This window comes from Haliaeetus albicilla, chromosome 19 (genome assembly GCF_947461875.1).
Source record: "Haliaeetus albicilla chromosome 19, bHalAlb1.1, whole genome shotgun sequence".
In the NCBI taxonomy this organism is placed as follows: domain Eukaryota; kingdom Metazoa; phylum Chordata; class Aves; order Accipitriformes; family Accipitridae; genus Haliaeetus; species Haliaeetus albicilla.
In genome coordinates, this window is record NC_091501.1 from 20,571,229 (window position 1) to 20,584,281 (window position 13,053).

General features: G+C 47.8%; 1 protein-coding gene across 2 annotated transcripts in view; it reads right to left on the reverse strand.

Moving 5' to 3' along the window:
- Nucleotides 1–6,714: 6,714 nt before the first annotated feature.
- TSPAN9 (tetraspanin 9) overlaps nucleotides 6,715–13,053 on the reverse strand; it is a 190,217-nt gene continuing 183,878 nt past the window's right edge. For both annotated transcript variants that reach the window (XM_069806697.1, XM_069806696.1), the window contains 4 exons: nucleotides 12,557–12,658; nucleotides 11,816–11,947; nucleotides 11,612–11,695; nucleotides 6,715–10,808 (listed from right to left, as the gene is read on the reverse strand). In XM_069806697.1, coding sequence (XP_069662798.1) covers nucleotides 10,737–10,808; nucleotides 11,612–11,695; nucleotides 11,816–11,947; nucleotides 12,557–12,658 — 390 coding nt within the window. In that variant the 3' untranslated portion in view covers nucleotides 6,715–10,736. The remainder of the gene's footprint in view (nucleotides 10,809–11,611; nucleotides 11,696–11,815; nucleotides 11,948–12,556; nucleotides 12,659–13,053) is intronic.

Sequence of the window (13,053 nt, forward strand, 5' to 3'; positions counted from 1 at the left end):
AGAAAGGGGCGGGGCGACAGCTGCTACAAGTCGCGTCCGATAGGCTCACCACGCAGAGGGGCGAGGCCTGGTAGTACAAATGTGCGGCGGGGAGGCGGGGCCGGGGAGGCGGGAGGCGGGGCCGGGGAGGCGGGGAGGAGTCCTTGTCGTGCCGCTGAGGAGGGGGAGTCCATCGCCCTTCGCCTCTCGCCTCTCGCCGCTCGCCTGGGGCGGAGCCGTGACCCTCCCGCCCCCCCCCCCCCCGCGGCGGGCGTCTGTCGGCCTGCCCGGCGGCGGTTCCTGCTGGCAGGCGCGCGGGCTCTGGGGGCCTCCGCGGTGCCCCCGGCGTTTTGGCGGTGAGGGGCTGCGGAGCAGCACCCTGCGCTGCCCGGTGCCCCCCTCGCCCCCCGCAGCTTCGGCGCTGTGTTCTTCTGATCGTTGGCTGCGCGCCTGCGTGGCGACGGGCCTCTGCTTGGGCAGGGAATTTTTACAGCCCGTAATTTTCCTGTGAAATACACGGATGCCTGAGCCTGTATATGCATTTAATTCCGTGTAGGTAGCATTTTAAAGAACTGATACCGCGTTAGCGCCAGGCAGGGCAGCCGAAGTGACCGTTCCCACCGCGCCTGAGGTGTGACTAAGGCAAAGAGGGAGTAAGAACCGCGGCCTGTCGCCGGCGTCCATGAACTGGGCCTGGGGGTCTGTGGGCGGCTTTATGCTACAACCGAGACCGAGAAACAGCAGCGGCAGCCGCTCCAGGGGCCGCTCGGTCAGAGAGGTCGCGGCCACGAGCGCAGCTCACCCCGGCCTTTTGGTGCAGGGGCTGCAGGATGAGCGGAAAAGCAGGCCGTGATGCCTGCTAAAGCAGTCTGCAGTCAGCCAGAGGGCTGGTGACTTCAAAAAACGGGCAGTCCTCATAAAGCTGTGCAAAGCCATCACAGCACATCCTGCTGTGAAGGGTTTTCGTTGAGCAGCATGCCAAAAACAACACAGGTGGATTGAAAACGAGGAGTTTCTCAAGTTCTGAGGGAGTGTCAGGCAGGATATGTATCCAGATTCTGGCTGTGCCGACCTTGCCTCTGAATACAGAGTTAGAAGACATTATTTTTCTGAGTTAAAAGGTTAAGCAGCTTGTGGTGGATCACTGAGGGTATTTCACTGGCATGAACATGATGCTTCTGGAATAAAGGAGTTTTCCAGAAGTAGGGACATCTTTTTCCAGCCATGAATAACACTCATGTAGGGAATAGCTTCTCTGTGCAGCCTCTCCATCTTTGCTCCCTGTGCCGGGCCAAGATTATCTCTGAGAGAAAAGCATTTGTGGAATACTTTTGTGCCCAGTTACACTGGACAGCAGAAGCAACTGCCAGTAGTTTCTTCCGTGTCTGGGGAACATAGTGAGCAAGATTGAGATGATCAGAGAAAGTCCCACACTACAAACTGTGCGGTTGGGAACCTGTGGTTTTCTGGAAAGTCTGGAGAGGATAGTCATCCATAAGAAGAAGAGGTGAAATTACATCCCACATGTCTGTGTAACCTCATGGTGTCTCTTTCCACCAGCACCCAAGTGAGAGTGTACTGGGTCTGGCTGGGATAGAGTTAATTTTTGTTGTAGCAGCATGTATGGTGCTGTGGTTTGGATTTGTGACTAAAACAGCCTTGATAACACACCTGTGTTTTGGCTATTAATGAGCAGTGCTTGCACAACATCGAGTTTCTCTTTTCCCACTTGGCACCCCCCAGCAAGTAGGTTGGGGTTACACAAGAATTTGGAGGGGACACAAGGACAGCTGACCCAAACTGACCAAGGGGATACTGTATGCCATATAACATCATGCTCAGCAGTAAAAATGGAGAGGAGAAGGATTTGGGGAAGGCAGCCATTGCTCAGAGACTGGCTTGGCATCGGTCTGCTTGTGGGAGGTGGAGAGTGATTGCCTTTGCAGCACTTTTTCCCCCCATTCCTCTTTCCCTCACTTACTAAACTATCTTTATCTCAACCCATGAGTGTTCTCACTTTTGCTCTCCCCATCTTGCTGGGGTTGGAGGCTGGGGGGGGAGGGGGGTGAGTGAGATTCTGTGTGGTGCTTAGCCGCAGGCGGGGGTCAAACTGCCACAAAGTGAGAAAAGAAAAACTCAAAGAGTCTCTCTGCTGTATGTGCAGTCAGGCTTCCACAGAGCTACAGCATGTTCCTGTACTCAAGTATCTGCACATACGTGCATCCCAGCACCTGGTCTAATCCACTTACTGCATCACCCCACTCTTTGCCCCAGGACAACACTGGTGCTATGAATTGTCAAGGGATGCGTCATAGCCAGGTGAATCTGAACCACACCTGAACCAGTGCCGAGAGGAATTGGTGTGTGACAGTGGTTGGAGACTTCTACAGCGTGCGGACTCACCCAGCTACTGACCTTACTTGCTGCCTCACGTGATCTGTTGCTTGCAGGGAGGTTGGACTGAGGCTGTTGCAGAGAGCGTGGAGGCATGTCTGGACTTTGGCCTGTTACCACTGGCCTGCTCATCCATGTGCGCACCAATGATACTGTCATGGGAGACCTTAACAAACCAAGAGTGGCTGCAGGGCGCTGGAGCCCCAGTGCTGTTCTCCTTGGTCCTGCCAGTGGAGAGGAGAGGCTTGGGTAGGAGGGGACCCAGCCTGTGGGTTAACACCTGACTGCCCAGCCGGTGTTGCAGACAGAGCTTTGGCTTTTATGCCCACGGACGCCCTCTTTGAGGAATGGGGAGTGCTGGGGAGACACAGGGTGCCACACGGGGCTGGGGCAAGAGGAGGTTTTGCAAGAGGCTTTCCAGCCTAGCTAGGAGGGCTTGAGCCTAGGTTCTTCAGGGGACGGTGACCAAAGCCCGAAGAGAAGGGGAGGCACAGGGCGCGGGAAGGAAGCGCCTGGTGAGATGGGTGCGCAGGCTTTTGTTGGCGAGCTGCAAGGGGGCACAGCAGGAGCTGGGCTTGGCCACAGCACAGGTAATGCCCTCGGTGGCCAGGGCGCACTCCCACAGCCCTCCCGCTGAATAGGGAGGGCAGAGGAGGTGCGCTGACGACAGGGTCAACTGACTTTGCCGGGCAAGGCAAGGTGATGAACTGGGTCACGGTCCATCCAGAGAGCCCAGTCAGGAGAAGAAGGAGACGGGGTGAGCGTGTCAGGGCCCGGAGTGCATCCCTCTTCTAGGAGTTTAGTTGGCTAAGTTAGAGTTTAGGTGGCTGAGTCCAAGTCCAGCTCCTTTGCTGATAAGAGCTCTTGGGAAGAAAGCTAGGAGCAAGGGCCTGTCCCTCCTTTCCCTTGGGAACTGCTTTTAGGCAGAGGCCTTGCCGCTGGCTCCTGCTGTGTTTTACATTGCAGCTGTGTAGCAGTCCTGTCTATGGCTGGCCTTGTACCTGCACAGTCTGGACCTTGACCCAGAGCCACCGGTTCGGCTTTCTGGCTGACCTTGGATCTGCCTCGTCACTACGGACTTGCTGGGGGGTCGCTGGGCTGCACGTGACGCCCTGTCTTTGGCCCTCATCCTGACCTGGACTTGCCATTCTGCATTGTGGCTCCTTCGTGGCGAGGCCACTGCTTGCGCCTGCCTTGTTATTGCGTTGCGCTCCCGACTGGTCTTCCATGGTGGAGCAGCTCGCCCTCAGTGCTCTCTGACACAGAGGCAGGGCTGCCGACAAGGCTGCAGTGTAGGTCCAAGGTCCGCTCAGCCATGAGCGAGGCATGTACCACGATTACAGCCCTGGACTTGAGGAAAGGCGGCTTTGGCTTGTTGAGGGACTCTGGTAGGCAGTATCCCATGGGAGTCGCCCTGGAGGGCAAGGGAGTCCAGGAGAGCTGGTCGGTCTTCAAACGCAACGTCCTCAAAGCACGAGGAGGGTCCATCTGATGTGTGGCAAGTCTAGCAGGCCCGGCAGAAGGCCAGCACGGATGAACAGAGAACTCCTGACCGAGGCTGACAGCGCAAAGGAAGCGAACCGAAGGCAGAAGTGGGGCCGGGCTGCTCTGGAGGAATAGAGCCATCACCTGAGCGTGGTGGGGTGGAATCTGGAAAGCCCAAAGCTCAGCTGGACTTGAAACTAGTGAGGAACGTGGAAAGCAACACGAAGGACTTCTATGAATACATTGGCGGTAGAAGGGAGCCTCAGAAAAAGCAGACCCTCTGCCAAATGGGGCAGGGGACCTGGTGACAAAGGACACACAGGGTGCCTTCCTTGCCTCGGCATTTACTTGCGTAAGGTCTGCTCTGAGGCCTTAGGTCCCCAAGCTTAGTGGCAAAATCTGGCAGTGGTGTGGAGACTACGCTGGGGACCAAAAGGCAAGCTGGACGTACGCAAGTCCACGGGTCCACCTGAAATGTGGCCAAAGGTGCTGAGGGAGCTGACCGAAGTCACTGCAAAGCTGCTCTCCTCCTTGAGAGGTCATAGTGAGCAGGGGAGGTTCCTGATGATTTGGGGAGGCATATAGCACATCTTCTCCCCGGCCATCTCCCCCAAAAGGCAGGAAAGAGCCCCCAGAGAACTACAGGCTCGTCAGCCTAATCCCCGGCCCTGGGAAGATCACAGAGCAAATCCTCACAAAAACTACTTCCAGTTGTACGAAGGACAAGAAACTGATTGGGAAAAGACAGCACAGATTTACCACGGGCAAATTATGCCCAACCAACCTGATAGCTTTCCACAGTGTGCCAAGTATTCACTTGAATGCACGGAGAGCTGCGAGTGTTGTTCACCCGGACTCTGGTCTCTTTGCCACAGTTTCCCATAGTAACCCTGTAGCCAAACGGTTGAGGTACGGTCTGGAAAAGTGGAAGGCAAGGTGGGCGAGTAACTGGCTGGACTAGTGGGCTTAAGGGGTTGTGATCAGCTGTTCAAACTAACTGGCAACAAGTTTACTATTTGCATTTCTTGGGGATTGATACTGGGGCCAATACTGTTTAGTGCCTTTTTTAAAAAAGACCGCAGGTCAAGAGAGATAGTCATGCCATGCCACAGGCTCCTTCTGCACTCCTCTCAACCCATCTCAAACTCCTCCCTGTTGGTCTCTCTCAGAGAGCTACCCTGCATGCTTTCAGAGGCTGTTTGAGGCTATGTGCTTGTTTCTTCCCTGCCCTAAGCATACTCTGCATGCAGTGGGGGTTCTTCTAGTCTGCTTCCTACTTTCATGTCCCCCCAGTGGTACCGTGTGTTCTCCTTGGACTCCTCTGCTTCTTTCTTGGACTTTGTGAGGCTACTCTTTGCTCCCTCAGCATTCTTTCAGTCCTTCTCCTGTATTTTTTCACCTCTCCAAGCTACTGTATGCTCTCTGGGTCTCTTTCTTGCCTAATTTTTTCCACCTTTCTGAGGCTAGTCTTTGTTATCCTTTACATTTGCAGGCTTTATGCTATTTTCTTACCTTCTCTGAGACTACTCTGTCTTCTCTGAGGTTCTTTCTGGCTCTCTTTAGTCTCTCAGGCTCTTCAAGGCTGCTTTGTTCTCTGGGACTCTCTGAACCTCTCCACTTCTTCCCTAGCATCTCCAAAGCTGCTATGGCTGCCTTGCAGGCTTTCAGTCTGTTCCTTCCTCTCACCGAGGTGACTTTGGAGTACTTTCAGGCTTTCTGCTGTATTTCCACACCCCCCACAGCCCCCCACTTTTCTGAACTTAAACTGGGTTTTCTGGGGCTGCTTCAGTCTCTCTTCAAGGTTTGTGGCATCTCAGCAGCTACTCTTTCTCCTGGGACTTTTTCAGCCTCCTTGCTTGTTTCTTCCCTTTTCCAAGGCTGTTCTCTGTTGCTCTTTCAGCCTCTCTCCTTCCTTAGCAGCTGCAGGCATACTCTCCTAGGGCTCTTTCAGAACCTCTGCTACTTTCCTGTTATTGTCAAAGTCTCTGGTGTGCTCACCATGGTTCTTTCAGGCTTTCTACTAGTTTCTTTGCCTCTTTGAGGCTACTCTGTGTTCTCCGAGTCTTTTACAGATTTTGGCTCATCTTTTCTTTGGTGCTACTCTTTGGGGCACTTTCAAGCTTTCTGCCTTTTTTTTTTCTTTTTGTCTTCTCTGAGGACACCCTTGGTACTACTGGGTACTCTGGAGCTCCTTTAATATCTCTGATACTTTCTTGTTATTGCTGAGCCTCTTCGGTATTCTCTGGGGAGTCCTTTGCCTTGTCTGTTTGTTTCTTGACCTCTTTGACACTGCTACATTTTTTTTCCTTGGGCACTTACAGGCTTTCTTACCTTCTTGAGGCTACTTTATGTTCTCTGAATCTCTTTCAGACTCTCTGTTGCTTTGTTGGCTTCTGCTTGGCTCCACTGTTTCATCTGGGGATCTTTCAGACCATCTTCAACTTTCCCAGCATTTGGAGGGCTCTTCTGTGATCTTTTTCTATCTCAGTGTTTAATCAATTTTCACAGTTTCTCTGAGACTTCTCAGTGTCCTCTGGATGTCTTTCAAGCTCTCTTCTCTTCGACTATTCTGTATTCTCTGGGACACTTGCAAACTCTTTCACCAGGCTCTCAAAACCAATCTGCTGTTCTCTGGGGATCTTTCACACCTATTTCTGTTTTATTAGAGTATTGTTATGAAGGAGGATGAGAGAGGACAGGGGGAGGGATCTTTTCAGAGATGCAAGAGCTTCAAGAGCTCTGGACTTCAACTGCACTGGAGTTGGAATAGATCTCTGTGTCACCTTTTGGAATTTTTTTTGTTCCCTTTTGGTTTTGGTGGTAGTTGGGGTTAGGAGAGAAATGAGCTCAAAGAGGCACCTTTTAAAAAATCCTTTATTTTTATATCATCCTAGTAAAAATCTTTTATATAAAGGCGAAAGTAGGTATTGCATAGAAGAAACACTGGTGCAAACATCACCTGGTGGGAATGGCATGTTGTTTCTTAGTGTCTACTATCTACTGCACAACAGATGGCTAGCCCATAGGCAAACATCTCCAGGTTTCCCCCATGCCAGCTACAGGATGAAGCTGCTCAACTCTATGGAAAGAGATTATATCAGAGTTATGTGTGCCCTATTCCATGCTGCTCCCAAGAACCATCTGCTGGGAAAACCCCCTTTTCCATCTTGCCTTCTCTATGCCTGACTAATACGTTGCCCAAGAAAGACCACAAGGATCAGTTCGGCTGCCCTCTGCTTGCACCTTTCCTGTGTGTGAGTTTGTATTTCATGCATAGAAATGGGGGGTGGACACAGGATAGGAGAGTTGGCCTAACATGACCATAGTCCAGGAACTCAATGCATGACACATACAAGGCATCTTCTGTCATCTTGGAGACATTTATGCCATCAATTTTCTCATCTCACATGCTACTTAGCTATGGACACTTCTTTTGAGTGCCCTCCACCTGGGCTTCCTATAACTAACAGCCTTGGTACCACCAGGAGGGAACAGAATTCACTGCTATCACTTCAACAGCTTTCAAGTAGAGGTTCTTCACGCAATTCTCCTATTATGTCTCTACTTAAGTTCTGCTGCAGCTTCCAAGCCTGAAGCACAGTGAGACAGCAGGTATGCTACAGTCTGAAGGAACACTCAGAGAAACAGCACATTCACACACTTGAACTGTGCTGTCATGAATTAGAGATACAGAGAGGTATGCATTTATACAAATCAATATTTGTGTATATTAAAGATACTTTTACTCAGTATCAGTTTTTATTTAAAAACATGCTAAAAACTTATAGTTAAATAATCAGAGTGACATTTGGGGAAAACACACAGACAGCCACCCACCAGCATAAGCAAAAAAAGTGCATACATACATGAGCCAAAGCTCCCTTTGACCAGTTTACAGGACAGTTAGTGCCTTCTCTGACAAACTGACGCAGCCTCACACTTTCCAGGGCTGTTTTTTGTTGCCTGGAAAATGGCATTACTTTCCTGCCCCTTTCAGGATGTCTGTCATCACCTCCCACATCAGAGAGTCAGCTAGAGACACAAATCAGCCCTGCTTTTGACTCCCTTCCTGTAGGTGGCTTCATAGAGATGAATACATGAAGCTTGTGTAACTATCTCACTTAATACTGTGCTTAAAATGCCAAAAGTAGTCATAAAAAAAAGATTTCAGGATCTATGCTGCTAGATCGTGAAATGGAATGAAGCATTCTAGAAAAATAAGTTTGGATGGAAGGCAAAGTAGCTGAGTTTGCAACTACACATTTCATCTCTGAGTTACTCATAAACATTTTTTATTTCCTTATTACTTTCACTAATATATTTTACCATATTTTGTACAAAAACTGACTGCAGATTAAAATTTAAGATGTGGCAGGTACCACTGTGCGACCCAAAAGGACAGAGATGATGCTCCTGCTCAGCCCTGCACCCTGCTCTTTTTGAACACCAGAGAAAGCTAGAGAAAGCTAAGCACCTCTGCTCAAATGGAGAATGCAGTGGAGCCATCAGATGAAAATCGTCCTGTCTTTTCTTGCAAAAATGGGAACGCATCTTAGCAACTTCGGATACAGTCTTACATGTAGCAGCAAGTACATTGGGCATCAGGGCCCCTTCTTCAACATGGAACATCCATCTCCAGTGGGGCTCAGATGCACCTGGTCCCAATTTTTGTTAGAAATGGAAGTAAAACTGGATTCAGTTTCTGTGCTTTCCCTCTGCTTCTTCCCTGACTCCTTCAAAGGCAATCCAAGTGAAATAGCTGAACCCATATGGCATTGTCTGCTTCAGTGGGAAAGAAGAGCCCTGTGAAACTTTGGGCATTGTGCTCATATGGGCAAGGGCCATGCTCTAAGAATAGTAACCTCCTTCTTCACTGCAACACCCAAATTCATCTCTATCTCCCACACATTCACACTTCTTCCTGTCACACTGATTTCATAGGAACTCAAAAAAGTGACACATAGGCCACAAAAAACACTATTGCTGCCAGATGTACAGATGCATGCAGGACCTACTAGGAAGATAAACAGAGGACTAAAAACTCCCAGATATGAAGTGGCTCAACAGCTATTTCAGCTCACAAGGAAAAGATAAGGTGAATGATACAATGTAAATGATACCTTTTAAGAGTTTAAAGTATAAATACTCAGACTGGACATTAAGAGAAAACTTGTTTACCAGAGGAGTAGTTTGACATGGCATGGCTCTGAAAGGCACAACATCTCCATCCTCAACAGTTTCTGAAACTCAGCCCAATAATGTCACAGTAAACCGCACCTCACATAGATGACAGTACCCCTTTGAGAGTGACATTGGATGAGGTAACCTCTGAAGGTCACTTCTGACTGCTGCTAATACAAAAAGCAGTGTTTCTTTCAGAGTTGAGTCGAGCCCTGACTGGCGTTAAATCAGAACATCCTCCAATGTCTGAGCCGTTCCTTCTTCCTTCACAAAACAGCAAAAACCTGGAACAACTGGCAAATGGGGACTGCCTGCAATGAAGCAGCATTCGAACTAGAGAAATACATGTTCAAGTTTTCTAACAAGAATGTTGGTAAAAAAATGTGTTGCAGTGAGCTCTGAACTACCCTATTGGATGGACTTGGCAATTCGTCAGCAAGAACCAATACTGTACTGAAGGTGTGACAAACACGTGCTGTCTCTGAGTGCTGTTTTGGAAATTGCCCCTTCCCTGCATCATCTGGTCACCTTTAATCCAACCGTATTTTCCAGCTGAGGGAGACAGCTGTCATCTGCCTGAGGAAACCCCTTCAATGAAGGGTATGCCACGACAATCTTGCCATCAAATTGCCATCCCCTTTCCTCATATCCAGCAGCATCCCATGCCTTGGGCAAACTTTTTGAAACAGACAACACAATCTGTGAAGTCTGCTGCCAACTGGCCAGTAGGTCAGACTGCAACCTCTCGCCTTCATGCTAGGGAGCAGTAACTTGCTTAGTCAGTACTTTTAGCTTTCAAAGCAGCATGATATCAAAGCGGCCTGACACTGCTTTGGGTGAGTAAAGGCATTGGAACTTTGCCTCACAGGAGTAGGAAGCTCACCATCTGGTCCACTGGGAAGGCATTGCATTCCATCTGAGGAAAGAGCCTCTGATTTGAAAGGAACCACCTTTGTTACAGTAAGGGCATCAAGGCCCTGATAAAGGTAGATGATGCCTCCCCATGGACTTGAGAAAAGTTACATCTTTATTTGCTCGCACCAACTGTCAACTCTGAAAAACATGTCCTCTGGAGATCGCACAGTGGTTCCAAAATTAATGTACAATAAATGTGTAAAACCAAAAACAGTAAGAAGTTATAAGTCAGGCAACTAAATTCTAAGCTATATCCATCATAATAATCATCATCATCATTATCATAATAAAAAAGTATACACCGTAAGGTACAAGAAGCTGCAAAGCAAAGCAGCTCCAATTCCTAGGACTCTCAGTTAGAGTGGCTTTTCCGAGTCTTCCAGTAAATTGGACATGAGGGTTGAAAACTTAATGGAAGACTTTGAAGAATTCTCCCTTGAAGTTGAACACACATCATTTTTGCACATATAGCATGGATTAGTAGAGCAAAACATGTTCTTAAGTTAAGAAACATTCTTAAAGCAGATCTATGATTTCGTGTAGAAAATCCGTTTGTTTGGGGGGTTTCCCCCCTCTTTGGCAAATAAATGGCAAATGTGAAACAGACAAAAAAATGAGTCAGATAACAAGCTGTGGTAATAACCGGACAAGTAACAACAAAGTAGATCGGTCAATGGGACGGATTCCCTCAGCAGGGCTAGGCTTGATACTCTTTGAGGTCATTCCTTTTGTTCATTTTTATGATGAGTCAGAAGGGTTGATGTGATAATGTTTCAGAGGCTTTAGGCATCGTATTTTTTGCCAGTCCTGTGAATCTGCTGGAAGAGTGTCATGGAGAAGGCCATGCCAAGAATCTGAAGGAAAACAAAGAATAAGGGCTTCAGTACAGGGAGGCTGCCAAAACTGCACTGCTGACCTGTGTTCATGGTCCAGCTGTAGTTTTAAAAGACAATCTACACTAGCCATATCTCTCAAGCTTCAAACTGATCAGTAAACTTGGATCTGTGCTGTTCAGGCACACAGTGATGTCCAGAGATGTATCTGTCAGAGCACGGATAGAGGCAAAAAGCTCTCAGGGCTCTTTGTCATACATGCAACAGTTTTTCACAATCAATACACGAGTCACTCTTCCTTTCTACCCAACAACTTGTGCTTGTTTAGCCAGATAACTGTAACTGAAAACATCAGATTCTGGTATGCTCCCCCAAAAGTACAGCAGTGATACAGGAACCCCAAAACCTTAATGGATTATAATGGATACTTCTGCATTTCTTTTTTAAAACACGTTAACCCTACTCGGTTTAGTGGCCATGATTGGACTCATTTTGGCAATTTCTAGAACTTGCTTCCAAAATTTAAATAAACAGTTCTCTAAGGGACAGCATAAGAAATGCCTAAACATGGGAACTCCAAAGTGGTGCTCTGAAGTCAAAATGCAGGTAAGCAAAACCCCACCGTAGCATGTCTGCTTTGCGGGACTGACTACTGACCTGCTTCCTTTCTGAGCAGATGGCCTTAAATGAACTCATAAAACAAATCTGACATTTTTGAAATCATGATCAAACTCAAAGCGGCTGAGCACCACTTTTCACACAGCAGAATCAAGAATGCTGACAGCAAATCAAAGCCATGTTGACAAACATCATACCAGTATTACCTGCATTATGAGGATGCACATCCCAACTGAACCGAGGACATGCTTATTCTCATCAAACCAGGTCATAACTCTCTCATAACATCCCTGAAATGATGAAAGATGAAAATTGAAATCCCAAGGTCATGTATTCTTTCATGTGCATTCCCTCTATTTTCTTCCTTCCCACCCCTCCCTAAGCCTTGTCCTGGGCAAAGCGAGCCTTACCGTTTTCCACACTAATTCGGTGGAGTTCCGTCCACAGTCTTGTGAGTTTTCCGTACAACATCGGTCTGGGACAGTGTTTTCTCCCAGCACTGGGTACCAATCCGTAAAGTCATTCACACCACAGCATTTCATCTGTGGCAAAAGGAAAGGACTAATAAATTAACTAGCACAATCTGTGACTCATGCACCACCACAAACTTTTACTTCCACTAAACCACTGCATATTTTCAAAAGGGCTGCCACAACACTTTTGTATTTTTAAAGTGCTTTGTGCTCAGTGATCACTAAAACCAAATACTTAACAACATAAAAAAAAAACCCAAAGAAAATAAATGGTCCCATGCCTAAGGTCTGTTAGTCTTCTTGTCACAGAGACATGAGCTCAAACACCAAAACCTAAGGTAATCTGCCCACAACTGCTGAACAGCAAAAGCCTAGCTGCCAAAACTGCAGTTCTACCTATGCAGTTCTACCCATGCAGGTTTCGCTGCTTGTCCTCTGTTTCAGATCATCTCTGTGCCTGTGATAAGCACAGAGGATCTCAGAGAGAGGTAAGCATCTTTCACCTTACAGAGTACACTTTGATCCTGGGTTTCACAGTACTCCCCTGGATGTTCAAGAGTGCAAAATCAGAAACAAAAGCCTACATTATCCAACTTTTAGACTTGGCATTGATGCCACAGACTGCAGCTGCCTTTATGGTCAAATTGTTATTTTTCTTTTATTGAGAAAATATGTTACCTCTGCTTGAATGATATTCCATGCATTTTTCAGTCCAACATTATTTTCTGAATTGTATAGCTTCATACCTTCCTTCAAATCCTTCTTTGCACTCTCACTGACCTGCATCACATAAAAAATACAGAAAGTCAACACACTGCTGTTTAGAGGAAAGGAACAAATGGTACAGACTTGCACATAGAATGTATCTCCCTTACCTTCTCTCACCACAAACTTAACCTGGGTAGAAAAGCTCCAACATAGCTTCAAGACGCTCACAAGTCAGTGGGACCTTTCAGCACCTGCCAAGGCCTAGTCTCTCCCTCAGATTGCAAAATACTGGATTAATTCTCATGAGACAGGAGACCAAACAGCTTCCCTTCTACTAAGAGTCCATCACACAGTCATCATCTGATTCAAACTAACTGAAGAGGGATCAGCAGACATCTGCTGAGTTTACTTTTAACTGTGCCAGAGATAGCTGTTGGCAATACTCACAGCAGCCTCTCTTGCCTGTA